We start from the raw sequence: 26,687 nt of genomic DNA on the forward strand, positions 1-26,687 counted from the left end.
TGTTTTTGAAGAGATTATTAATTTTTAATCTTATTTTTAAGGTGTCTGTGAAGGTGAAGGTGTTGCAGTTACTTTCTCAGAAGCAAACTGAAACAAGGAGCTGGCAGAGGCTTACACAGACGACATATACTGTTGCAGACCATGCTAAAACGATCCCCTTAACAGTGTGGGGTGAAGGTTCATTGGAATAGGTAGCTGGTATGAGCTTACAGATGTGTCTGTACGGTTGTTCAAACAAACATCTTGTTTGAGCACAACTGTGCAAACTACCTTTTCCATTGTTGATGACTGTGGTAGTTCAGGAGAAGTAGAGCAATGTGGACGAGAAAGTATTGAAGGAGAAATTGAGGACACAGATATCAGAATTAAATACTTGTGTCCACAATACCATACTTTGGAGTTCTTGAATCTGGAAACCAATATGTTTCGATGTGAAAAAATTGCAGAGCTTTCTGTAAAACTTCCAAAGTTACATCTCTGTTACGTGGACACATCACAATCGAAATAGGAGCACAAAACAGTAAAAATCAAATGGACCATGACAATTTCTGCAACCTATTAGGTTTGCCAACATGTGGTAGGTATGAGTCCAATGAATTGGTTTTAAAAAGCATTTGGCCATGAAAACCGCAGATTGATATGTGTGGTCAAGTCATGATAAATGTACAGTTTGTAGACGATGCTGCAGAAAAGTCCATGTGTGAGGCCAGAAGCAGTGTTGTGCCTGGTTGTCACAAACTTGTGCACTCTAATGACGAAATTGACAAGCACAGTATGCCTTGTACGTCTATTGCAAGTCCACAGTGAGAAGGACAGTGTGCTCTGTACTCCTTGTACTACTGCTTGTACTAATAAGAAAGAGGGTGTAGATGTTCAAGACAATATTGATGACATAGACTTGGATTTCAAAGAACTTGAGTATTAGAATGGTTTGGGGGTTTTATTTCTTTTTTCTTTTTTTTAGTTTATGATAAGATGAAGTTGTATTAGTCGCAACATATATTTTTGCTAATTTTTTATTTTTTTTTGTCACTGTCACAACATTAGTAAAAAAAAAATTAACTTGGGAAAAAATAAAAGTGTTATTTTGTTTTATATGTGTGTGTATATATTGTATAATTTATTTAGTTACATTTGTATACTGTATTTAATATTTATTCTGACATGTTTTGTGTCTCAAGTCTTCTGTTTGTGTACTTCATTATATTTCATGATTTAGCCTAGGATTTGTTATAGTTTCAACATTCAGATCGATATTGTATTTAATAAATTTTTTATTTGAATGTCAAGTGTGTATATGTCCACAGACATATACACACTTGATTGTGTTTGCTGTACTTTAAAGTTATTTTTTATATATATATACTTACTACATTATTATAGATAGTAAAAAATGTTAAATAACATAAAATGCATGATTGTTTCATATTTTACATGCATATATATATATATATATATATATACACACACACACACACACACACACACACACATATATATATATATATATATGGTATAATTTTGTATCCCTTACAGAAAATTACTGTAGTTTTTGTTACTTGTAGAAAAAATAAAGTTTTTTTTTGGACACGAAAAACTGCATTATTGTCATGTTACTGCAATGCATTCTAAGTACTATTGAAATACAACTGCAGAAGAGCTGTAGTATTACTAACAAACAACTGCAATAGAACTACAGTATTTACTGCAATACTGCTGAAGTAGTACTATGATTATACTGCGATAAACCTGCAGTAGTACTGCAATATATAGTACAACTGCAGTACAATTCAATACAACCGAAATGCAATCCTGATAAAATGCTGTACAGTAACACTGAAATGGAACCAAAATATTCAGAATAACAAGAATGTAAGGACAAAATCAATTTATATATAGAATATATTTAATTATGAAATTATTGAATTATGTCTTATTCCTCTCATCGCGAAGCAAACAGTAAAACAAAAAACTTGAATAGTCTCGCTGCTTTGTTTTCTGTTGTATGGGCGTATTCCAGCCGCACGCTTCAGTGGAACATTATCATCTCAGTAGCGCATTCAGCGTTTGGGCGTAGTCGCATTAGAGATAATGAAGGGAGAAATGAAAGACTGGACATCGCAATGTTTTCATATGGATTACTTTATCACAGAATTTTTGTTTTCGGTAGTATTTGTTTAGTTTAAAAGTAGACATGTCAAGCTTTCTATAGATAATCTCTCACGTCTCTTCGTTGAGTATTTACTGAGTTACAGTTCATTTTAATGACGCGTTTCTAAATGAAGATCACCGCAGACAAATGCTGCAGACAGCACACCTTGTTTGTTATCTTTATTTTATAAATGGACAAAGTTCTGTTATTATGAATGTATACAAGGAGACCCTTTACAGATTCTATTGATGTATTGCTCTTATCTGTACGATCAAACTGAAAGTGTAATTTAAGTTTGGGGTTATCAGGAGAAAATGTCTCATAACGCGTATACGTGTGAATCGACTCCAGAGGGTTAATGTTCCTGTTTTACATGTTAAAGGCTTGTTCATAGTTCAATTATGTAACGCCACGCCAGCAGAGGGAGCCCTCGCCCAAGTTCTGACTGTTACCACTCCCTCTGCTGCTTCTGTGATCACCTCCTGTGAACAGGCCTTTTCAAAGTATTGCCAGTTTAACTGCCTTACCGAGCTTTCCCATTGTCTTGTTCTGCCTTTTGGATTTCCCTCGTACTTGTTTGCTGGTTGGCTGATTACTGTGTGCTTGGCTTCTTGGCCTGTGAACACGACTCTGATTTCTGCCCCACATTTTGGATTGTTAAACTGTTTGCTCATTAAAGGGTTAGTTCACCCAATAATCATAATTATGTCATTAATAACTCACCCTCATGTGGTTCCAAACCAGTAAGAACTCCGTTTATCTTCAGAACACAGTTTAAGATATTTTAGATTAAGTCTGAGAGCTCTCAGTCCCTCCATTGAAACTGAGTGTACGATCTGAATCGTTTTAAACGGTTCGTGTCTCCAATACGCATTAATCCACAAATGACTTGAGCTGTTAACTTTTTTAATGTGGCTGACACTCTCTCTGAGTTCAAACAAACCAATATCCTGGAGTAATTCATTTACTCAAACAGTACACTGACTGAACTGATGTGAAGAGAGAACTGAAGATGAACACCGAGCCAGATAACGAATGAAAGATTGATTCGTTCAAGAACTGGTTGCATCAGTTTTCGGATCACCAGTAGTTCTTTTGGACAGTTCGATTCAATAAACCAGTTGAAGAAAATGGTTCACCGTTTCTTTTGCACTCAACACCATATATGATATTTTTGGAGCAAATTTTACATAGGTTTTTTTGCGCGCTTAAGGGGCACCGAAAAAGGCCACAGGAAGAAAACAAAATGCTATATTGTTTATTTGAAACACAAGTATTCAGTTTGCTTTTTGGCGGGTGTATTGTGTGCTGTGGTCTTGTTCATTTCGTAGGGCGAAACATCTCTCTCTCAGCAGCATGTCGTATTCAGTTTGCTTTTTGGCGGGTGTATTGTGTGCTGTGGTCTTGTTCATTTCGTAGGGCGAAACATCTCTCTCTCAGCAGCATGTCTCTATGGAAAACGCGCAGGGGAGGGTTGAGCCCAATCGGACCTACGGGAGCCCTGAGTGGAGCATCGGCAGATGTTAAAAAGAAAACTTAATTTCATTCATACAAACTGATGTAAAACTACACATTCCAGTTAATCTATAAAATCGATTTATGTCCACAATAGTTAGTTGGTTTTGGAGAGACAATGTTTTGCAGATTTTAGCTCAAATGTGAATTCAGTACACTTGGTTAAGACAATGAAGGTCTTCAAAATTAATTGTAGAGCTAGGTGGATTTTTATAGTAGTTTTGGTGCTAAAGTCTAGGAAATAGTTATTTTTCCAGTAACATTGTCTGTTTTTTAAATAAAATCTTCTAGGTGGTTTGTTAATGTGTGAAAATGGTTACGATAAGTGTTTTTATTTTAATTTTAAATGTTTATGGATGTGAGACTTTATGTAATGTGTAAAATTGGTTTAATTTTGATTATAGGCGTTATGTTTTATATATTTGAATAGTACGAAACAATAAATAATATAGAAATTATATATTTTTTACAATTATGAATATTTATAAATAATTATAACAATTGTATGTTTGTGTTGTTTTGTTTTTGTAGAGTTCATTAATTTGTAATCTTATTTTTAAGGTGTCTGTGAAGGTGAAGGTGTTGCAGTTACTTTCTCAGAAGCAAACTGACACAAGGAGCTGGCAGAGGCTTACACAGACGACATATACTGTTGCAGACCATGCTAAAACTATCCCCTTAACAGTGTGTGGTGACGGTTCAGTGGTAATAGGTAGCTGGTATGAGCTTACAGATGTGTCTGTACGGTTGTTCAAACAAACATCTTGTTTGAGCACAACTGTGCAAACTACCTTTTCCATTGTTGATGACTGTGGTAGTTCAGGAGAAGTAGAGCAATGTGGACGAGAAAGTATTGAAGGAGAAATTGAGGACACAGATATCAGAATTCAGAAATAGGAGCACAAAACAGTAAAAATCAAATTGACCATGACAATTTCTGCAACCTATTAGGTTTGCCAACATGTGGTAGGTATGAGTCCAATGAATTGGTTTCAAAAGCATTTGACCATGAAAAACTGCAGATTGATATGTGTGGTCAAGTCATGATAAATGTACAGTTTGTAGACGATGCTGCACAAAAGTCCATGTGTGAGGCCAGAAGCAGTGTTGTGCCTGGTTGTCACAAACTTGTGCACTCTAATGACGAAATTGACAAGCACAGTATGCCTTGTACGTCTATTGCAAGTCCACAGTGAGAAGGACAGTGTGCTCTGTACTCCTTGTACTACTGCTTGTACTAATAAAAAAGAAGGTGTCGATGTTCAAGACAATATTGATGACATAGACTTGGAAGAACTTGAGTATTAATCGTTATCCAGTCCAGGCAGGGGTCAAAACCAAAGTAGCCAAACATAAACAGACACTAAACACACGAGCAAGACCAAGCCTAGAATAGTCGTGAAAACTACAAGGACTCGGTGACACATACTAAAACAGACAGGGTATAAATACATGGGGAAATGACAATGCTAATGGTGAATTGGCTATGTGCAATGATTAATGACCAGTGACAGCTGAGTGCAATGAGGAGATGGAGATAGTGGGGAATGTGGTTCAGGAAGTGACAGACACCGTGGGGAAGGAGGACATCTAGTGGTTAACCAGGGAACACAAACCAGACACTTGTGACAATATTTTTGTACAAATTAGTACAAAATGTGAAGTGAGTTACTTTTTTTGTCATGGTCACTACATTAATAAAATAAAATTCACTTGGGAAAAAACAAAAGTGTTATTTTGTTTTATATTTGTATATATATATGTTGTCTAATTTATTTTGTTACATTTGTATACTGTTTTTAATATTTATTCTGATAGTGTGTACTTCACTATATTTCATGATTTAGCCTAGGATTTGTTATAATTTCAACATTCAGATCGATAGTGTATTTAATAAATTTTTTATTTGAATGTTTTTTTTTGTTTTTGCCACAAACATATACACACTTGATTGTGTCTGCTGTACTGCTGTGATTTTTTTTTATATACTTACTACATTATTAAATGGCACAAAATGCTTTATTTTTTCATATTACATATATATATATATATATATATATATATATATATATATATATATATATATACATACATTATATATATATATATATATATATATATATATATATATATATACATACATTATATATATATATATATATATATATATATATATATATATATATATATATATAATGCGCGACAGCGCATTGTTCGCGGTAAAAAATGAACATGGATTGACACGGAAATGCAGTCATTTCACAATAAATGTATACTAATTAAAGCCTACTGTGTTTCACACGCAACACATAAGTTTTGGCTAGGTTTAAAACAAGAAAAAGAGCAACTTCAGAGAAACAAGGCAACATTTTATAGCCTATGCACTTTTATAGAGGCAGAAAAACAAAGTTATTTAAGACCCCTTGGATTGTGTGTAATAAAGATTTAAATGCAGAAGGCACGAGAGTCGACTCAGTGGTGAGTTTTAATTTTAAATGTTTGCGATATCCTAACAAGAAAAGTAGGCTAATGTTGTGTTTAAATGTGTTGCAGCTTGTTTCAGCAACTTATTATAAAAACCTAGCAGTCAAATGCATGAGTAATACGTTGTTTATATTTGAATTTAAATATGTCTATGAAAGATTGTTACTGTACTGTGATGAAAGAGTATCACAATGCTGAAAAACTTTTTTGATTTGTTTTATTTTTTTTACATTCTTTGATATCAAAATAATGGACAAATGTTGTTTCTTGTGGCTTAAACCGACGCGGATCAGTAGCGGACTGCAAACGCGTCCTGTGTGAAAGCACAATGAGTGCAGACGCACTGCAGACGGATTATATGTGAAACAGGCGTTACAGAAAATTACTGCAGTTTTTGTTACTTGTAGAAAAAATAAAGTTTTTTGGACACAAAAAACTGCATTAATGTCGTTTTAATGCAATACATACTAAGTACTATTGAAATACAACTGCAGCAGAGCTGTAGTATTACTAACAAACAACTGCAATAGACCTACAGTATTAACTGCAATACTGCTGAAGTAGTACTACGATTATACTGCGATAAACCTGCAGTAGTCCTGCAATATATAGTACAACTGCAGTACAATTCAATACAACCGAAATGCAATCCTGATAAAATGCTGTACAATAACACTGAAATGCAACCAGAATATTCAGAATAACAAGAATGTAAGGACAAAATCAATTTATATATTTTTTATGTTTGTAGTTTATTTGGAATATATTTAATTATGAAATTATTGAATTATGTCTTATTCCTCTCATCGCGAAGCAAACAGTAAAATAAAAAATTTGAATAGTCTCGCTGCTTTGTTTTCTGTTGTATGGGCGTATTCCAGCCGCACGCTTCAGTGGAACATTATCATCTCAGTAGCGCATTCAGCGTTTGGGCATAGTCGCATTAGAGATAATGAAGGGAGAAATTAAAGACTGGACATCGCAATGTTTTCATATGGATTACTTTATCACAGAATTTTTCAGTAGTATTTGTTTAGTTTAACAGTAGACATGTCAAGCTTTCTATAGATAATCTCTCACGTCTCTTCGTTGAGTATACACAGAGTTACAGTTCATTTTAATGACGCGTTTCTAAATGAAGATCACCACAGACGAAGGCTGCAGACAGCACACCTTGTTTGTTGAGCCAGGCCAGAAAACGAATGAAAGATTGACTTGTTCACAAGTCAAAAACCGGTTGCATCGGTTTTCAGATCACCAGTAATACTGTCGGACAGTTGGATTCAATAAACCAGTTGAAGAAAATGGTTCAGTGGTTCTTTTGCGCTCGACGTAATGGCGTCATTTGCGATGATTGCCCTTGATTCAAGCCTTCAGTTTACCTGGGCTCATAAAGTTAGCACAGAATCAGTTCAGAATCCATCACCACAAGAATCAATTCAGTTTAGATGCTCTGTGTGTCATTCTGCTTCACGCTGACTAACACATGTGCAGTATCATCAGCTCTTCGGTTCTCGAATCAGACGCGCTGACAGAAACGGTTCTTGACTCGAGAGAATAACAACTGAAGGTTTATGAAACGTTAGCCAATAGTTTTTTTTTCAAACAATGGAACTTAAAGTTGTGAACTAAAATATTTTTTTCAACCATACAGCATGTGAATAAATAAAATGCATAATTTTCATGACATTTCATTATTCATTATCCAAACACCAAGTTTCTGGTGTTTGGATTTGTACTGCAATATAATGAGCTCCAAGTTATAAAATAGCCTTAGACTATTTTTCTCTCTCTCTTTAACAGGATTAGCTCAATGAAATACGTTCTTCCTTCAGTTAGAAGTAATGTTTTCCTGCCTTGCTACATGTTGGGCATGATCAATAAGTTGTATTCGCCTCAATCTGATTTAGTTACGTCAAACCACAGATGGTGAAGCTGCGTCAGTGAGCGGAGTCCCGTGCGTTGTGAGGCTGGAGCAGATGATGGAGGATTCCGCTTGGTCTTAAAGCCTTCCGCAAACATCTACGATCACAAATAATAATGATTTTCATAAAATAATAACTTGTTATTATTATTATGGTCTTATGAAAATAATAATATGGGCTGAGAGAAAATAATGAATACAAAGAGTAGTGCTGCTGAGTGCAGGCATGTTTCAACTCAGTAACATGAATTCAGTTCAGCTGGAGGTTTTTTTTGGGGGGTAGTTCTGTATGGCTTGTGTGGGTCGAGATAAAGGTGTGAATCTGTTGCTCTTTCATTAGTGGTGGAAATAGACCATTTACGCAAAAACCGGAAACACGTCAACGAAGTGTAAACCCAGTTCCGGTGTGAGCTTTGTTGGCGGAGAAATCGAAATGTCAGCTAGAGTGTTTTCGACGAGCCTGAGTTTTCTTCCCAAGTTCACCAGCGCCGATGTGGTGAAGAGTGTGGAGGTGCATTCGTCCACTAAAGGGAACAAATTGGACAAAGGATACAAGTTCTTCCACGAAGAGTTTATCCACAATTACGAAGGTAAGCTTTAGCTAGCTTTAGCCATAGCACCGGTTATAACTCTGTTAACGTTAACTGTATATCTTAGGTGTTGCGAATTTGTAATATAAGGTACAACACATCGCAGTGAATATGTTGTGTGTATGTTTAAGTGAGAAGGCACGAGATTAACATAACAACCAGTAATTTGGTGAAGCTGTAACATTACTAGGTAACGTTGAAATGTGAAATGTTACTGAAATTGTCTTGTAAAGTTGTGTATTTCTATGTGAGATAACACGTAATGTCTTCTTGTTGTATGCGGTTATAGTATCAAATATACTCCAGGGACAGGTAGTAGTGAGAGGTAAATGCTTCAGGTCAATGAGAAAGAGCGAGGAGCCTCACAAACTGGAGGTTTGACTATAGACAGACAGAATGCCGGTTGGCAAAAGTTGCCCGTTCTTGCGTTCACTCTTCTTGCTGCGGTTGTGGCATTTTCTTCACTTACTATTATTTTACTGAAAGTAGGGTGACGAGACGTCCTCTTTTTTTCCCGGACATGTCCTCTTTTTTGATACCTATATAATAAAATAACATTGAACATACATGAAATGTAATCATATTTGCATTATGTACGCAGCTCTGCACACCCATTACTCTCAATGAAATATCTCACAAACTCACTACACTCTTCCTTTTTTTTACCAACTCAAATCTGGTCACCCTACTGAAAGTTATAGTTTCATGTTATTATGAACATTGATGTAGCAACATAAGTATGACTTAATTGTAACCTATTTAATGTGTTGTGTCTAGATATCACTGGATGTAGAGAGTGCCAACCTGAAAGCTTTCTCCTGCAGTTGTGCGACTGGTAAAGGATTCTGCAATCACATAGTTGCCATCCTGTACCAGACCGCACATTATTCACAGCTGGGTTTGCAGGCTGTTCCACCCCCACTGGCCTGCACAAGTGGCTTGCAAAGATGGCACAGACCAAGAACACAGGTGGGTTTGTGATAAACATGTCATTATGATTTAAGAACCGATGCGTATCTATAACAACTCTAAATTATTATAAAACACCCCCAGTAGTGACTACAGACTGTAATTGCTTTTTGTCTTTTACTTTTAAGGGAATCCATCCTGAACCGGTTAGTGAGCTGGTGGTGCAAAAGCCCAAAACAGTTGGCAAGGACGGTCTGAGGTCCACACTGTACAAGGCATATACAGGTGATTAATTTAACTTTTTGTTGCTTTGTGAGAGCAAGTTAAGTTTTTTTTTAATGTTATGACTAACCAAATGATGGTTACCTCAGATATAATGAATAAAATGTAAATGTAGTTATGCACTCAAGTCTAACTTTTCTTTTGTGTGACCAATAATCTTGTGTTTCTCTTGTCTAGGACCACTGCCAGATCCATATATGATGGCATCTGGAAGCAAATTAAGCCAGGTGCAGCCCCAACCTCTCATGGCTGTTGTATTGGATGGGCTTTCTGAGATGGAGTTGACGCCATCTAAATTTGGGTCTGTCCCTCGTGGATCCCCCATGTCCTATCACTGTCCACCCAAGAAGACCAGTGACCTCCTCCTACACCACATGGCTCCAGAATTTCCATCCCTTCCTGTGATGCAGCACATTTTTCCCAGGTTGCATTTTGTCCCGACCTTGCATCAGTTTATGCATCTCCAGTCTCTTGAAGTGTCACCGCAGCTGTCCTGCGAGATAGCAAAAGAAACTCAGCAGCAATCCAAATGTCCTGCGTGGACACAGCTACGGCGACCAAGGCTGACTGCTAGTCATTTTTGGGATGCTTGTTGTAGTAGGGCGTGTCGTGCAGAGCTGGAGTCTGCAGCTATTCAGATGATCAGAGGCTCCACAAAGCAAACAGCTGCAATGAAGCGTGGGCTACTAGTGGAGCCTGAAGTGCTGGCAAACTATGCTGAACTGTTGCGAGTTAATGTGTTACCAGCAGGATTCGTCATTCACCCTGACGCACCACATCTTGGGGCCAGTCCAGACGGTCGGGTGTATGACCCTTCAGAGTCACCTCCTTTTGGCCTGGTTGAAGTGAAGAGCAGCACAAAAACTGATCCATCTCAGGTTGCTCACCTCAAGGTGCAGGAAGGCCACGCCAGTCTGAGGCGTTCACATAAGTACTACTGGCAGGTTCAGGGCCAACTGGCAATCACAGGACTGACATGGTGTGACTTTGTTACCGATACCCAATCAACTTTAACCGTGGAAAGAATTTGGCGTGATGACTCATTCATTGCGGAAATGAAAGAGCAATTAGATGTATATTATTATGGTACATACATGAATGCATACCTTAAATTACACTAATCTTGTCTTACCAATCAGTTTGTCCTAATGTTAATGATTTGTAATGTTATTTGTTTTATTGTAAATATTTGATGTTATGAGTTTTTATTAATCAGTTGATGTTACGCATACCAAAAAAATTAAATGCACAAATTTGACCAAACTTTTTTTATTTGTTCATCTATTTTTTGTGTGAAATCAAAGGCACATTTCAACAGAAAAATATTAAGAATATAACAATTATATTTAATTAGATTTTTAAGAATATGTGCGAACATTAAATTATTTACATACTATTAACACTTTATTTACATACCAAACATTAATTCACTCTTCAAAACAAAAAGGTCCTTGATAATTTGCCAAAACACAGCAGTTAAGCCAGATCTGATTCACACTGCCAATCAGTGTGAGCGGCACGGGAGAGTCCCAGATGTGAAAGGACTTTATCCTACCGATCACTCTTTCCACTATAATTCTGAGGCGGGCAATGGCTTGGGTTTGTTCCGTTTCCTCCTTGCTGAATTGAGCTGAACGCTTAAAAGGTGGAATGATGAGCTTAGATCCAACGTCAGCAAGGAGGTCTTGAATGAGGAACCCTTTGTCCGCCATGACATCGTCTCCTAGCTCCAGCAAGGGAAGGACTCCACTGATCCTGGTGATCTCCTTATCTGAGATGCACCCAGTGTACAGGGGTGAGATGAATGTCACCAAACCATTGGGAGCAACTCCAATTAGCCCTTTCAATGTCGTCCTGTTTTTGTAATTTGAAAATGTTTCTGATTGTAAGGTCAGGGATGAGGCTGTTTCCAGGGCAATTTCTGTGCAGTCCAGTATCACTCTGACATTCGGACAGTACCGCTGGAATTTAAGGGGCATAGTGGACTTAACCTTTTCCCTGCTTATCCAGATGGGAAGTGAGCTCAGCATCATAAAAAGATAATTGGCCCAGGTGATGGTAACCCTGCTAACCCTGGCAATGCTCACATTAAAAATGTCAGCAATGAGCTGCTCCTTCATGCCAACAGCAACCCGCATGGAGTACATCAAGAACTCATCTATTAATGGCATGATGCGTGGTGGGCTGGGATCTTCGCAGCCTTCCTCACCTGCCCTCTGTGCTTTGGTCCAGTACACCAGTCTAAGTGCAGATGGTGCAATTGACTCCCAAAAAATAGTAAAAACACTCTCAGATGGAAATTTGGTGTAGAAACGTATTTGGTCGTCTGACGCACAGTATCGGCTGAAGAGAGTAGGGGGTGGTAGACCAGTGTTTTGCAATTTGGCTTCTAGGTCATGGATGTAATCCAAAGCCTCATCCAGAGCACCTGTAAAGATAAAGAAATTAAAAACCAGTCTTAACATATTTATGCCACATTTCAACACAACACAGTATTTTTAAGAATAAAAAGTATTTTAATTATTTAATTACAAATTACACTTCATTTATTTTTTGTTAAGGAAAATACAAATGACAAAATACTCAAAAGTAATTAAATACATGTCATTAAAAGGAGAGAACAGGGCACAACCTAACACAAGGCCATTTGTAACACACTTGTTTTAAATACTTCCACACATGCTAGTATGATGAAACAGTGTATTTACTAGCTGCCACATGAATACATTTTTCATTATTGTTTAAAAAAAAATACATTATTTTATATGAACACAATAATTGTATTTTATTGAGAAAATATTTTAAGATTTCTTGTATTTATTTATTTTTTTTAATTAGATCGGATTACATTTTAAACTGTTATATGGTCGTGTTATAAAAAAATTTTGGGGAAAAATAAACACTCTAAACCCAAAGTAGGTTTACAAAAATGGAGAAAGTCAAAAAGAGTTAGGTTGTGCCCGCTCTCCCCTACTGCCCATCTCTGGCCCCTTACAGCTAGACAGTATGAGACTATGTTACAGATGTAGGCTAACGTTAGTTGAATTTTCGTGAACAGCTTATAATATAAACATCAGTTTGTTCAGGTATAAATGCATTTATCCAATAACGGTACACATAGTTGAATAGCGTTAACTAAACACATTATGAACAATCTTACCTGCAGGTGGGTGTGTCACGTAGCCGTGATCCATCCTTGCTGCCTTAGCCACTATGTCGCTATCTTCACAGCATAGCTGTATAGACTGACGTTTTAAGGTTCTGTCATATACTGACTCCCTTCTCAAAGGAGCAGTAAAGTTGTTCCAAGGGAATAGGCTTGGGACGACACCACTCTTCAGGCGACGAACGACGCAGCCACCACTGTAATCATCCGGAGCGAAGTGCCGGCTGCAAACATAGGTGCTACCTGTTTTAACATTAAAACTATGCCCTTCCTCTCTTCGGATCGCCTGTATCCATTTGGGTTTCAGGTTTGGATCCACAGGAAAAGAATGAAAAGAAAGGTAGGGCTGTTTTTGGTTGGAAGACGAACAGCCTGGAACACAACAGAAACTGCGACTCTTTGACTCTGCCATTTTTCGTATCTGCCGCGCGGACCGCTACGATAACCGGAAGTTCTAATACACTTCATTGACGTATTTCCGTTCGAAAAATGCGGAAGTGCGAAAAAGGTCTATTATGATTCTTTCTAAAGATTCGTTCATTTTCAGTTCGTTCACCAAAATTATTCGTTCAGAATCGTTCAATGATTCATTCAGTTATCATTTCTTCGTATTATACAAAATATGCCAGCAGGTGGCAAAAAAAGAGTGTATTATGTGTTATGTCTTTAGTCAACGAACGTATTCACTTTCAGTTACAAAAACTGATCTGGCTTTATTAAAATGTGTGTATAATGGCATTCAATATATAAAGTCTAATTAAGTTGTTTAGATGAACAAAGCACAAGGTTTTCTTGCCTAATTAGCATTTTAATGATTTGGTCAGACAGTTTGTATATTATATATTCACATTCATAAATCGGGGATTAAACGTGGAGTTGCTAAATATCAAAACAAGCGTATGTGCACAGTACTTTACCTTTGCGTTTTCCGAGATTGACATGCTAAATGGCAGTCTAACCCGGTTTACTCTCATTCATTTCGTTCACGAACAAGATAAGCTATGTAACAGTTCATTTAATTCATGAACGACATGTATCCGTTCATTCAGCTCGTTCACAAATGACGTGTTTCAGTTCAGTCATTTCATTCATGAACGAGATGTACTAAATCATTCAACTCGTGCAAGAGCGACATGGGTATCAGTCATTTTGTTCACGAACGATATGAAACTCGTTCATTGAAGGGCGTATTCGTTCACTACATTCAACAAATCACATACTCTTGTCACATCTCATACTCGAAGGCTATTGGCTTGAGGTTGAGTGATTCTTTGACAGGATGAAATGGTTCAGTTACCCGGTTCACCGAGCTGCGCATGCGCTACTAATAGCGCCGCACTTCTGTGGAGGGAGGAACTTCACTGAACGAGAAATATGAGTCAGTGGATTACGTGAACGAGAACAATTCGTTCACCTAAAAGATTCGTTCAGAAAGAACGATTCGTTCACGAACGACACATCACTATTTTTCATATGGACAGTGTCTTATGAGGGTTTCAAACTTGCTGAGCAGGTTTAGTTAGGACTTGTTGTTTTGGTTATACACTAAAAAATGGTCTGCCACCACGTAAGATTTTTCTAGTTTGCAACAAAGCACATGCAGAAGTAGCCTATAATAATTGTGAAAAATGAGACATTTAAATTATTTATTAATAAACACATTTTTCTTGTCTCCTGCAAGATGAGATTCACAGCGCTGGCTCTCTCCGACGATAGAAATGGAACATTCACAGATTACACAATGCTTGTTTTCGTAATGAAGATAAAACAAATAAGAATAAATGCTGCACATCTACCATCACACGTGCTGTGCAAATCTTGCACATATTTTTCACACTTGCATTTAAATGCAGCTGAAGTTTATTTATTTATTATTATTATATAAAGCAAGTAGGGCTGTGTGATAAATAGATTTTATCGATTAACTCGAATTAGTAATTTACATCGGTTTGTTTGAAGGAAAATTTGTTTACTATTTAACATCCACCGACTGGAGCGAGGAGAGGATATTAAGAGTCTGAGCGTTGTGGTTTTCACTCGCTCCAAGAGCCTTCATCACGCGTACAACTCATGCCAACAGCCCGTAATATAACTGCATATTCAGCAAGAATTCAAGTTAAAAATATTTAGCTATGGCTAAGGAGGCTAAGGAGTTTGTTTCTTTTACTGATTATTTTCGGGTTAAAGCATGATTTAAACAGATTTAAGCACATTCACACGCAATCACTTTATCAATAATGCATTAAAACAAATGTAATCTTACAGTGCTACTACATTATCAGTAGGCTATTTCATTTTGAATTTCAGCAATTAAAGATTTAATGCTTACAATGATGCTCTGCTCACAGACTCTGCTGCCGATTGAGAGAGATGTTTCACCTGATGAAATCAAGACGACCGCGGCAGCACAAACACAGCACATACGCCGAAAGCAACGGGCTGCAGCAATGCTCATTGCCAAGCTTTACTTTTGTAGGTCGCATGGCAGTAAATAATACGATGATATGACCATGCAGTCAATACATATATTTAATAAAAACATTAAAAACAAGCAGGGCTGTAACATAACGCTGCTGGCGTTATAAGGCGCACCAGAAAACACATCAGCAGTGTCATACATCAGCTGCGGCCTGAACGCACTTACAACAGACCCGGAAGAGAAGACAATGCTGAATAAAGTCGTAATTTTTTTTTATTTTTGGACCAAAATGTGTTTCCGATGCTTCAAAATATTCTAACGGACCCTCTGATGTCACATGGACTACTCTGATGATGTTTTTCTTGCCTTTCTGGACATGGACAGTATACCGTAGGCTACACACAGCTTCAATGGAGGGACTGAGAGCTCTCGGACTAAATCTAAAATATCTTAAACTGTGTTCAGAAGATAAATGGAGGTCTCACGGGTTTGGGACAACATGAGGGTGAGTTATTAATGACATAATTTTTATATTTGGGTGAACTAACCTTTTAATGAACCTTTTATATACTTCATTACACTGCACATCTACAGTTGTACTTCATTGTACTGCAGTTATTTTTTATAAAGGACCAGAGAGTCCCATGAAATTCTGAAAATCTTTTGGCGAAATTGAGAAAACAAAGCAATATAGTGTCTAAAATCTATGTCTCAGTATTATCTACTTGTTTATTTAACTGTTGTATAAAATCACATTTGTAATCATGTGGATTTTTGGAGCAAAATGGCAATCGATCTTTGTGTGAACTATATCAACTATATATTGATATTGTTGATTGTTTCTCATTACAGAGCAAGGAATATTAGGGATTTTTATTTTTTGTTAGATCGGAATGGCGCATTAATAGAGATGTTGGTTTTTATCTTAACTTATATCTTTTATCTTATCTTATATGTAAGAGAGGGTTATTGTTAAATGTGAGCCAAAATCATCACAATTAAAAGAACCAAAGACTTAGACTACTTCAGTCTGTGTGCAGTGAATTTAATACATGAGTTTCACAATTTGAGTTGATTTACTTAAAAATTAACTTTTCCACAACATTCAAATTTCTTGAGATGCACCTGTACATCTGTCAAAATGAAGTGTTCATTTGTGAATATATTCTATGATAACTGGTGAGACAAACATACAAATCATTACCTCTTTTACAAGGGCTGTTTAAACACATAAGGTCATAGTTGTAATATATTTGCCTCCAGATTATGGTTTATTAAGTCAATTTGAAATCTTCATACAATCCTTATTTTATGCATTAAAATAACATAAATGGCCTTTGGTTTATAAGGACACTGAGATGTTCTCATGAACCCAAGTGTTTTCATAATGCTGCGGAGGTTAATTTTGCACAGTAGTGCAAGGTACCAGTTGATTATTTAAATTATATATATATATAAAATGTCCCTTAAAGTTTTTGTTTTATTGACAAGCCTAGTATATATAGTTTTTTTTTCTCTGTGACACTGGAAAATGAATCAAACAAAAATGACAAAAATGTATTGGTTTTGGAGGAGAATAAAAGGAAAAGGTTCATAACTTTTTACACCCAAGCATGATTATTTAGCCTTTATCTCACACAGCTACTCAGCGTGTGTTTAAACATGTTTCAACAAGAAAAAAGCTCTGAATACATATGTTTCTTTATCTGTATTATTTAATGTGTATCATTCTGAATGTAAATCATGCGTTCAAATGGAACGGGACTTTTATTTTGGTCTGGAACTGTGACGTCACAAGGCTGCGGCACGCTCCTGCGTCTGTGATTCAGATCAACGAAGGTTTGTGTTTTTTAAACAATTACAATAGATATAAGCTGTTATAGATAAATAAGCGATGTAAAGTTAAATCGTTATTACTGAATGCAGCTCTGTAATGCTCTATCTGTCATTATCGTGTGAGTAAAGCTCAGATGAATGAGTGAAAAGCTCAGTTTATAATAAACACCAGTTCAGCCGCTGACAACAAATGATGGAGAAACTATTCGAGTGACTTTATTGAAGAATGTCAAGAAAAAGTGTTAAATTCAACGATAACAACAAACACAAATGTGGTGTAATGACAACTTCTACGAACCAACTATTAAATCTAACATAAATTAATAAATAGACTGCCAAATATAAAAGACAAATATGAAGTGTCTGTAATTTCTTAATTCTTGTATTAATCTGTAACGTTAGTGTTGCTGTTTCTTGGCTTAAGGTGAATAACTCTCTCCCTTTTACTAGTGACTGACTGAAACTGTTCAGTTGAGAGTTAGTTTGGGTTTATTATTCTTTCTGTTAATTATTCTCATCTTAAACAGATTGTCCGCACACAGAGAAACAAACACTGGTGAAACAGCTGAGATTCATGACACACGGTTATAAAGATGGCCTTTATTAAAGAGGAGACTGAAGAAGTGAAGATTGAAGAAACATTGAGTCTGAAACAAGAAGATACTGAGGAACAAACAGGTTTGATTTAATTCTTAAAACTTAACCCCTTTTGATCTTTAATAAAGTATGTCAGTCTCTACATAAATGAGTATTTTTGAAGAATATCATATGAGTGTTTATTATTAAAGTGGTTTTATTTGACAGACAGCAAACTCTGGCTGTAAGTGCAGCTGAGAAGATCCTACTTTGAGTCGGGCATTCATTATAATCACAGATTAAATTATGAAAAATGATATGAAAGTGGCCTAAACAGAGTATTTTTTGTTACATTAAGATATACTTCTAAACTGTGCATAATTAACTTTTTTTTTTGTCTGTAAAAGCACGAAACAAGAAGACACTGAAGAATAAACAAAACAAACAGGTTGGATTTCATTTAACTCATCTGAAAAAAAATATATATTTGACAGTGAAGTACAGAGTTTGAGTTGGGATACAGATGTAAATTTATCTTTTAATAACATTAGCACCAGTCTGAGACAACTTCTGTCAAATTAACAACATCTGAAAAAAGTGATTAGATCTACAAATATAACAAGTTTGTTGAGAGATGTTAAAGTGCTCCATTAAGATATTTGACATTTTTACTGCTTCTGTGGTCTACAAACATCTGGCAGATGTCTGAAAGATGTAAGTTTTACATGCACTGTAAATCATAAACATGTCTTAAAGACATTTAATAGATGTATATTTAATATCTAAAGGGAAACATCTAATAGATGTCTATTTAATATCTAAAGGAAACATCTAATAGATATCTATTTAATATCTAAAGGGAAACATCTAATAGATGTCTATTTAATATCTAAAGGAAACATCTAATAGATATCTATTTAATATCTAAAGGGAAACATCTAATAGAAGTATTGCAGTTGATCAAACAACCTAAAATACGTCTTGTAAATGCAGACATCAAATAGGGTTAAACGTACCTATTAAACTCTACATTCAGACATTTTACTGCACAAGATATTGTTTTCTGTACAAAAAGTTATGTTCAAATAAAATATTAATCTCTAACATAAAAATACATAATAAAGCACATAATTAAGCACAGTCTGGTCCTAATATGCTCTTGATTATGTTTTGGGGGTGTACTAGAACAGGCGCTCCTCCTTTAATTTCAAGTCAATCTGATCATTGCACGCTGATATAATGGTTCTCCATGTGTTCACACTGTTTGGCGGCCATTTAAAAAAATTTCAATTCTTTGGTCATGCATTGAAAATTAAAGGAAGTATATAGTAACACACATCAATAAGTTAGGATATCAAGTAGAATAATAAATTATTTTGTCTTTTTATGACTTGATCTCTGAAATGTAAGTCGGGAAGTCGTGGCCTAATGGTTAGAGGGTTGGACTCCCAATCGAAGGGTTAGGTGTCCTTGAGCAAGGCATCGAACCCCCAACTGCTCCCCGGGCGCCGCAGCATAAATGGCTGCTCACTGCTCCGGGTGTGTGCTCAAAGAGTGTGTGTGTGTGTGTTCACTGCTCTGTGTGTGTGCATTTCGGATGGGTTAAATGCAGAGCATGTATGGGTCACCATACTTGGCTGAATGTCACTTCACTTCACTTAAGTGTGCTCAATGGGTATGTGAGCTTAATAGGTACGTTTAACATAGACGTCACCGAGATGTACATGTGCTATCAGGGTCAGTTCAGGTGCCAAGTGAACCCATTATATCTTTGTCTAGTACAAAATAAATGCTGTTTTATAACAAAGTTCGGGAGGAGCAGTCGCAGTTCATTAACCTGATTAACACAAGTGGAGACCAATCAGTAATCAACTCATGACAAGGTATAAATAACAGCAGAACGTACCTCTGTTCATTGACAGTTTTCAGCATCCCGGTTTGCGCTGTCTGTCATCTTATAACAGACCCAATTTTCCTTCCAGCAAGGAGATCCATACTGGGGATTTTTCAGATCTGCTACTTTTGCTGACACCTATGATCATTAAACACGGCCGTTGAGCACCATCAAACGTCATCGCGACAGCGGCTCTTCTTGCCAAGCCACACGTCGTGGCCAATAGACCGTGCAAAGCCCGAGCTCGCCTCGCTTGACACCACAATTGATCCGATCAAGACCGGGCTCTCTTTGAGCGCTGGAATCGCAGCACCAGCAGGCATTCAACCAGCCCGCTCCTCAGTTCTTACTGCAGCAAGCCTCTCTCACATCCATTTTCAGGCGAAGACGCTAAATACAGATTTGCAGCTAGAAAGTAGTGCGGGAGCTGCATGGATTTCCGATCACATACGTCTGTGGAATTTCAGATCCAAATTGAGCCTCGGATGCGTTCAAATATTTAAACTTCTGCGACTAGACCGTGTGCGAACACCTGACCGGATGTGATGTATTTTAATCAGATGTTTTACAGACATAATATTCATTGTATAATGATATTCATAGTTTTCAGAAGCCTCTGTTTCCACAGTCTATACTACAACGTGAAACCAGTGTTCCAAATATAGTGCTTTTGATGTGTCGTTCGTGAACGAATTGTCCTTTTTGAACGAATCTTTTAGGTGAACGAATCGTTCACGTAATCCACTGACTCTTATTTCTCGTTCAGTGAAGTTCCTCCCTCCACAGCAGCGCTGTGCTATAAGCAGCGCATGCGCAGCTCAGTGAACTGGGTAACTACCATTTCATCCTGTCAGAGTATGTGATTTGTTGAATTTAGTAACGAATACGCCCTTCAATGAATGATTTTTATATGAGTCTGAACTAGATCTAGAGATCTTATCGTTCCAGGCTAGGGGAACTTAAAAAAACTTAATCTTAAAAAACCTCAGAAAGTGAAATTTTCATGTCATAGGACCTTTAAGGAATTGTCAAATTAGGCAACCAGTTGCTAAGCTGGCAACACAGTAGGCTATGCATTCATTTTTAGGTTGCCCCATCAAATGTTACTGACCTGTCTACTCTTCCCACAGCCAAGGAGGGGGAAGTCGTGGCCCAGTGGTTAGAGAGTTGACTCCTAACCCTAGGGTTGTGGGTTCGAATCACGGCCCGGCTATACCATGACTGAGGTGTCCTTGAGCAAGGCACCGAACCCCCAACTGCTCCCCGGGCGCCGCAGCATAAATAGTTGCCAACTGCTCCGGGTGTGCGTTCACGGTGTGTGCGTGTCCACTGCTGTGTGTGCACTTTGGATGGGTTAAATGCAGAGCTGCTTCCACAGGAGCCTTTTCCGTATCTCCCCACTGCCGCAGCAGTGTCTGCTCCCGCAGGAGCCTTTTCCGTATCTCCCCACTGCCGCAGCAGTGTCTGCTCCCGCAGGAGCCTTTTCCGTATCTCCCCACTGCCGCAGCAGTGTCTGCTCCCGCAGGAGCCTTTTCCGTATCTCCCCACTGCCGCAGCAGTGTCTGCTCCCGCAGGAGCCTTTTCCGTATCTCCCCACTGCCGCAGCAGTGTCTGCTCCCAGGAGCCTTTTCTGTATCTCTCCACTGCCGCAGCTGTGCCTGCTCCCGCAGGAGCCCTTTCTGTACCTCCCCCCATATTTAAAAAAAATAAATAAATAAAAATTCCTTGGATATGCATATCAAAGGTCGCAATTTTTCTGATTTTCATTACGTTACGCCATTTCACTGAAATAAGCTGTTCAGTTTTCCCAAATAGGCGACGTGAATTTCAACAAGGGTTCATGATCAGCTTTCGATGCCCCACATTCCCAGTTGCATTAGCCATTGGAGCGGCTACTTGGATAATTCCGGGGTCAGAACTCCTAATCGATCTTTTAGCTTAGGCATAACCTGCCGTTTTCAAACATAAAAAAATTCTCTTTTTATATATCTTTTCGTTTCCCTTATCCGTCCAGCTAGCACTAGTCTCTCAGTCGACGCAGTAACATACCAATTTGTCTCCTCTGTCTGTCCAGCGAGCACTAGTCTCTCAGCGGATGCAGTAAATATCTTTTGTTTCCCCTGTCTGTCCAGCGAGCCTCAATCTCCCAGCGGACGCAGAGAAAAAAAAATATATATATCTTTTCGTTTCCCCTGTCCATCCAGCGAGCACTAGTCTCCCAGCGGACGCAGAAATATCTATTTGGTTCCCCTGCCTGTCCAGCGAGCTTTAGTCTCCCAGCGGACGCAGAAAATACCTATTTGTCTCCTCTATCAGTCCAGCGAGCACTAGTCTCACAGTGGACTCAGTAAACATCTATTTTGTTCCTCTGTCTGACCAGCGAGCCTTAGTCTCCCAGAGGACACAGAAAATGTCTATCGGTTTTCCCCTGCCTGTCCAGCGAGCACTAGTCTCCCAGCGGACACAGAAATATCTATTGGTTTCCCCTGTCTTTCCAGCTAGCTTCAGTCTCCCAGCGGACGCAGTAATATCTATTGGTTTCCCCTGTCTGTCCAGCGAGCCTCAGTCTCCCAGTGGACGCAGTAATATCTATTGGTTTCCCCTGCCTGCACAGCGAGCACTAGTCTCCCAGCGGACGCAGTAATATCTGTTGGTTTCCCCTGTCTGTCCAGCGAGCCTCAGTCTCCCAGTGGACGCAGTAATATCTATTGGTTTCCCCTGCCTGCACAGCGAGCACTAGTCTCCCAGCGGACGCAGAAATATCTATTTGGTTCCCCTGCCTGTCCAGCGAGCTTTAGTCTCCCAGCGGACGCAGAAAATACCTATTTGTCTCCTCTATCAGTCCAGCGAGCACTAGTCTCACAGTGGACTCAGTAAACATCTATTTTGTTCCTCTGTCTGACCAGCGAGCCTTAGTCTCCCAGAGGACACAGAAAATGTCTATCGGTTTTCCCCTGCCTGTCCAGCGAGCACTAGTCTCCCAGCGGACACAGAAATATCTATTGGTTTCCCCTGTCTTTCCAGCTAGCTTCAGTCTCCCAGCGGACGCAGTAATATCTATTGGTTTCCCCTGTCTGTCCAGCGAGCCTCAGTCTCCCAGTGGACGCAGTAATATCTATTGGTTTCCCCTGCCTGCACAGCGAGCACTAGTCTCCCAGCGGACGCAGTAATATCTGTTGGTTTCCCCTGTCTGTCCAGCGAGCCTCAGTCTCCCAGCGGACGCAGTAATATCTATTTGGTTCTCTGTCTGTCCAGCGAGCACTAGTCTCCCAGCGGACACAGAAATATCTATTGTTTTCCCCTGTCTGTCCAGCGAGCCTCAGTCTCCCAGCGGACACCGTAATATCTATTGACAAGAAGAACAACAAGAAGCACGCGCGCCCTCAGATCAGTTGGACGTGGTTGTGCACAAGAGGTAAAAACTATAGAGATATAAATACTGATGTTTCCTCACACAAACCGCTCGTTACATGTCTGCTTAGGGTTATCAGTGTTTACTTACAATGGGGAATTGTTTAATTTGAACTCCTCTGTGCATGCTCTTTGAGGTGGTGACCATAGACCTGCACTATATGAGCCACAGATAAGTACGGTTTGACCTAAAAATATCAAAATGGAAACTACTGCTGAAACAAAGATGCCCTTGAGCTAACCTAAAACATATCAAAATTTAATTTGAAAGTGAACCATCCCTTTAATGTAAACACAGATATGCGATAACAGATAACGAGACAAAAAATTGTGTATTGTCAAATAAAAACAAATCAATGCATTCAGTTTTGCAGTGTGAATAGAGCCATAATTGCATCCATGCGCTTTGTGAACTTATAAGGTGCTGCTGCCAGGCAGAATGGAAGTTCTCAAAACTGGTACACTATGCTCACAAAAGTCAACATGAGGAACGTCCTGTGGTCTTCTACAGTCTAAATTAGAAAGTAAGATTCCCTAAGATCCACCACGACAAACCATGGTTTAGGTAGGTGGTGGCTGGGCCAAAAAATGTTGACAACCAAACTTAACTAAAGGGCAGGAAACACCGAACCGATTTCAATGAATTAGCAGCAACGGAAGCAGCCTTGTGTCGGCAGCAACTGAAATAAAAAGTTGTACTTGAACACAGCACTCAGACTACATAGCTCTCTATATCAGCAGCTTTTAATAGTACTTATTTATCACTCAAAAGGAGAAACTGAAACACTGATTTACAAAGCAGCATTGGCTAACTATTTTGAATATCAGTTATGTTGATAACTTAAAGGGTAAAAAAATTGTGTAATATGTCATTACTGTTGTGTTGTTTAATATTCTTATATATAAGAGATTATTGTAGCTTCGAATAATTGTGGATGAACCACTGTTGTCACATTTTCCTTGCTACGTTTCTGGACTTAGGAACATTTCAGTTGCATTGCTGTCTATGCAGGCATAGATAGCTCCAGATTCCATCGAAAATATCTTAATTTATGTTCCAGATATGAATGAAGGTCTTGACAGGTCTCTGACGGCCTGACATTGACCAATAGCTTGGTGTGTCCCGACTGTGATTTGATATTTGTTGTTTTTTTGTTATTACTAACTTTAATTTTTCTGGTTTAACCCTAGACCTGATGCCGCTGAAAGAGGATTGTCCAGAATTTAATAAAAAGGAAGAACAAAATCTGTATGAAAATGTTGATTTCACAACTGGAGAAAAAACTTCTGGTTGCTCACTGACTGAAAAGACATCCACACAAAATAGAAGTCGCTCCTGCATTCAGTGTGGAAAGTTTTTCTCAAGCCATGCATACCTTGATGTCCATATGAGAATTCACAAAGGAGAGAAGCCTTTTACATGCAAACAGTGTGGAAGGAGTTTCACTGAAAAAGGAAGCCTTAACAGGCACATGATGATTCACACCGGAGAGAAGCAGTTCTCCTGCCAAGAATGTGGAAAAAGTTTCTATAATAGGAGTCACCTTAAAGACCACATGAGTGTTCACAGTGCAGAGAGAGCTTTTACCTGCTCTCAATGTGGAAAAGGTTTCTATCAAAGAAAAACACTTAATAAACACATCAGATATTACTGTGGAGAGAAGCCCTACATATGTCCACAGTGTGGAAAGAGTTTTAGACATGAAGCAACATTAAACACGCATTTGAGAGACCACACTGGAGAAAATCTGTTTGTATGTTGTCAGTGTGGAAAGAGCTTCAGATATAAAGCAACATTGAACACCCATTTGAGAGTCCACACTGGAGAAAACATGTTCAAATGTGATAAGTGTGGAAAAACCTTCAGATATAAAGCAACATTGAACACCCATTTGAGAGACCACACTGGAGAAAACATGTTCAAATGTGATAAGTGTGGAAAGAGCTTCAGATATAAAGCAACATTGAACACCCATTTGAGAGTCCACACTGGAGAAAGCCTGCTCGTATGTGATCAGTGTGGAAAGGGCTTCAGAAGTAAAGTAAATCTGACAATGCACAAAAGAGTTCACATTGTTCACAAACCAGATGGACCTGAAATGTCAGTTGCAATCCCATCAGTAGCACACTGTTTTCTATTAAAAAAGTAATATACTGTAGAAAATAATGCATTTTGGTCATTATCTGCCCCCTGGCTGTCCGAGGTTCTCTGTGAACATCGCTCATCTCTTCCTTCTCTGTAAATGTCTTCACTGCTAAAACATCCTACTACCACAACAAAAATAACAGCTGTAGTAAGGATCGGACACTCTTCAAAACTTTCTCTTCTCTCCTTAATCCGCCTCCACCTCCTCCTCCATCGACTCTTACAGCGGACGACTTTGCAGTTTTCTTCACAAATAAGACAAGAACCATCAGTAACCAATTTTCCACACCACAGCCTGAGGATAACTTCACTCCTCCTCTCCACTCTCAGAGATGGACATTTCCAAACTTATCCTGTCCAATCATCCTACTACTTGTCCACTTGATCCGATCCCCACTCACCTCCTTCAAGCAATCTCTTCTTCAGTCACACCTTCGCTTACTCACATTATCAACTCTTCTCTTCACTCTGGAACATTTCCCTCAGCTTTTAAGCAGGCTCGGGTAAGCCCACTGCTTAAGAAACCATCTCTAATTCCAGCGCTTCTAGAAAACTAAAGACTGGTATCCCTTCTGCCATTCATTGCAAAGACACTTGAGCGAGCCGTGTTCAACCAGTTTTCTATGTTCCTTGTACAGAACAACCTCTTGGACAGCAACCAATCTGGCTTCAAAAGTGGCCACTCAACTGAGACTGCCCTCCTCTCAGTTATTGAAGCCCTGCGTCTGGCAAGAGCAGCTTCAAAATCCTCAGTACTCATTTTACTGGACCAGTCTGCTGATTTTGACACTGTTAATCACCAGATTCTCCTGTCTTCCCTCAGAAAGATGGGCATCTCTGGAACCGCACTCCTGTGTTTGAAGTCCTACCTCTCCAATAGATCCTTCAGCATGTCTTAGAGGGGTAATGTTTCTAAGTCACAACAACTTGCTACTGGGGTTCCTCAAGGCTCAGTACTTGGACCACTTCTCTTCTCCATCTACATGACGTCATTAGAAACTGTCATTCAGAAGCATGGCTTTTCTTATCACTGCTATGCTGATGACACCCAACTCTACTTCTTATTCCAACCAGGTGACCCGACGGTAGCTGCTCGCATTTCAGCCTGTCTGAGTGACATCTTTTGACCATCACCTTCAGCTTAACCTTACGAAGATAGAACTCCTGGTGATTCCAGCTAACCCATTGCTTCATCACAACTTCTCTATACAGCTGGGTTCGTCAACCATAACTCCTTCCAGGACAGCCAGAAACCTAGGAGTTGCCATGAATCATCAGTTAAGCTTCACAGATCACATTGCTACAACGACCTGGTCCTGCAGATTTGCCCTATACAACATACAACTGGACTATTGTAATGCTCTCCTGGTGATCCTTCCTGCA

The 26,687-nt window shown here is 38.6% G+C and overlaps 3 protein-coding genes across 4 annotated transcripts; 2 read left to right on the forward strand and 1 right to left on the reverse strand.

Annotated features, from left to right (window-relative positions):
- The first annotated feature begins 8,464 nt into the window (after window positions 1-8,464).
- On the forward strand, window positions 8,465-11,112 carry LOC113039839 (uncharacterized). Its single transcript, XM_026197952.1, has 4 exons — window positions 8,465-8,665; window positions 9,443-9,634; window positions 9,763-9,859; window positions 10,034-11,112. The coding sequence occupies exon 4, from the start codon at window positions 10,054-10,056 to the stop codon at window positions 10,975-10,977; it is 924 nt and encodes a 307-aa protein (XP_026053737.1). The 5' UTR covers window positions 8,465-8,665; window positions 9,443-9,634; window positions 9,763-9,859; window positions 10,034-10,053; the 3' UTR covers window positions 10,978-11,112.
- Window positions 11,113-11,123: 11 nt separating this feature from the next.
- Window positions 11,124-13,531, reverse strand: LOC113039834 (uncharacterized). The gene is made up of 2 exons (XM_026197939.1): window positions 13,017-13,531; window positions 11,124-12,284 (listed from the first exon to the last, which is right to left on the reverse strand). The coding sequence occupies exons 1-2, from the start codon at window positions 13,432-13,434 to the stop codon at window positions 11,284-11,286; spliced, it is 1,419 nt and encodes a 472-aa protein (XP_026053724.1). The 5' UTR covers window positions 13,435-13,531; the 3' UTR covers window positions 11,124-11,283.
- A 3,689-nt stretch (window positions 13,532-17,220) lies between these two features.
- LOC113039836 (gastrula zinc finger protein XlCGF7.1-like) lies at window positions 17,221-26,330 on the forward strand. Of its 2 annotated transcripts, XM_026197946.1 has the most exons (4): window positions 17,221-17,280; window positions 17,805-17,955; window positions 18,261-18,301; window positions 24,350-26,330. In XM_026197946.1, exon 4 carries the CDS (start codon window positions 24,355-24,357, stop codon window positions 25,306-25,308), a length of 954 nt encoding a protein of 317 aa, XP_026053731.1. In that variant the 5' UTR covers window positions 17,221-17,280; window positions 17,805-17,955; window positions 18,261-18,301; window positions 24,350-24,354; the 3' UTR covers window positions 25,309-26,330. The 2 variants fall into 2 exon arrangements, with proteins under 2 accessions (XP_026053731.1, XP_026053730.1); XM_026197945.1 differs by lacking the exon at window positions 18,261-18,301.
- The last annotated feature ends 357 nt before the right edge of the window (window positions 26,331-26,687 follow it).

Source organism: Carassius auratus, chromosome 22 (assembly GCF_003368295.1).
Source record: "Carassius auratus strain Wakin chromosome 22, ASM336829v1, whole genome shotgun sequence".
Classification (NCBI taxonomy): domain Eukaryota; kingdom Metazoa; phylum Chordata; class Actinopteri; order Cypriniformes; family Cyprinidae; genus Carassius; species Carassius auratus.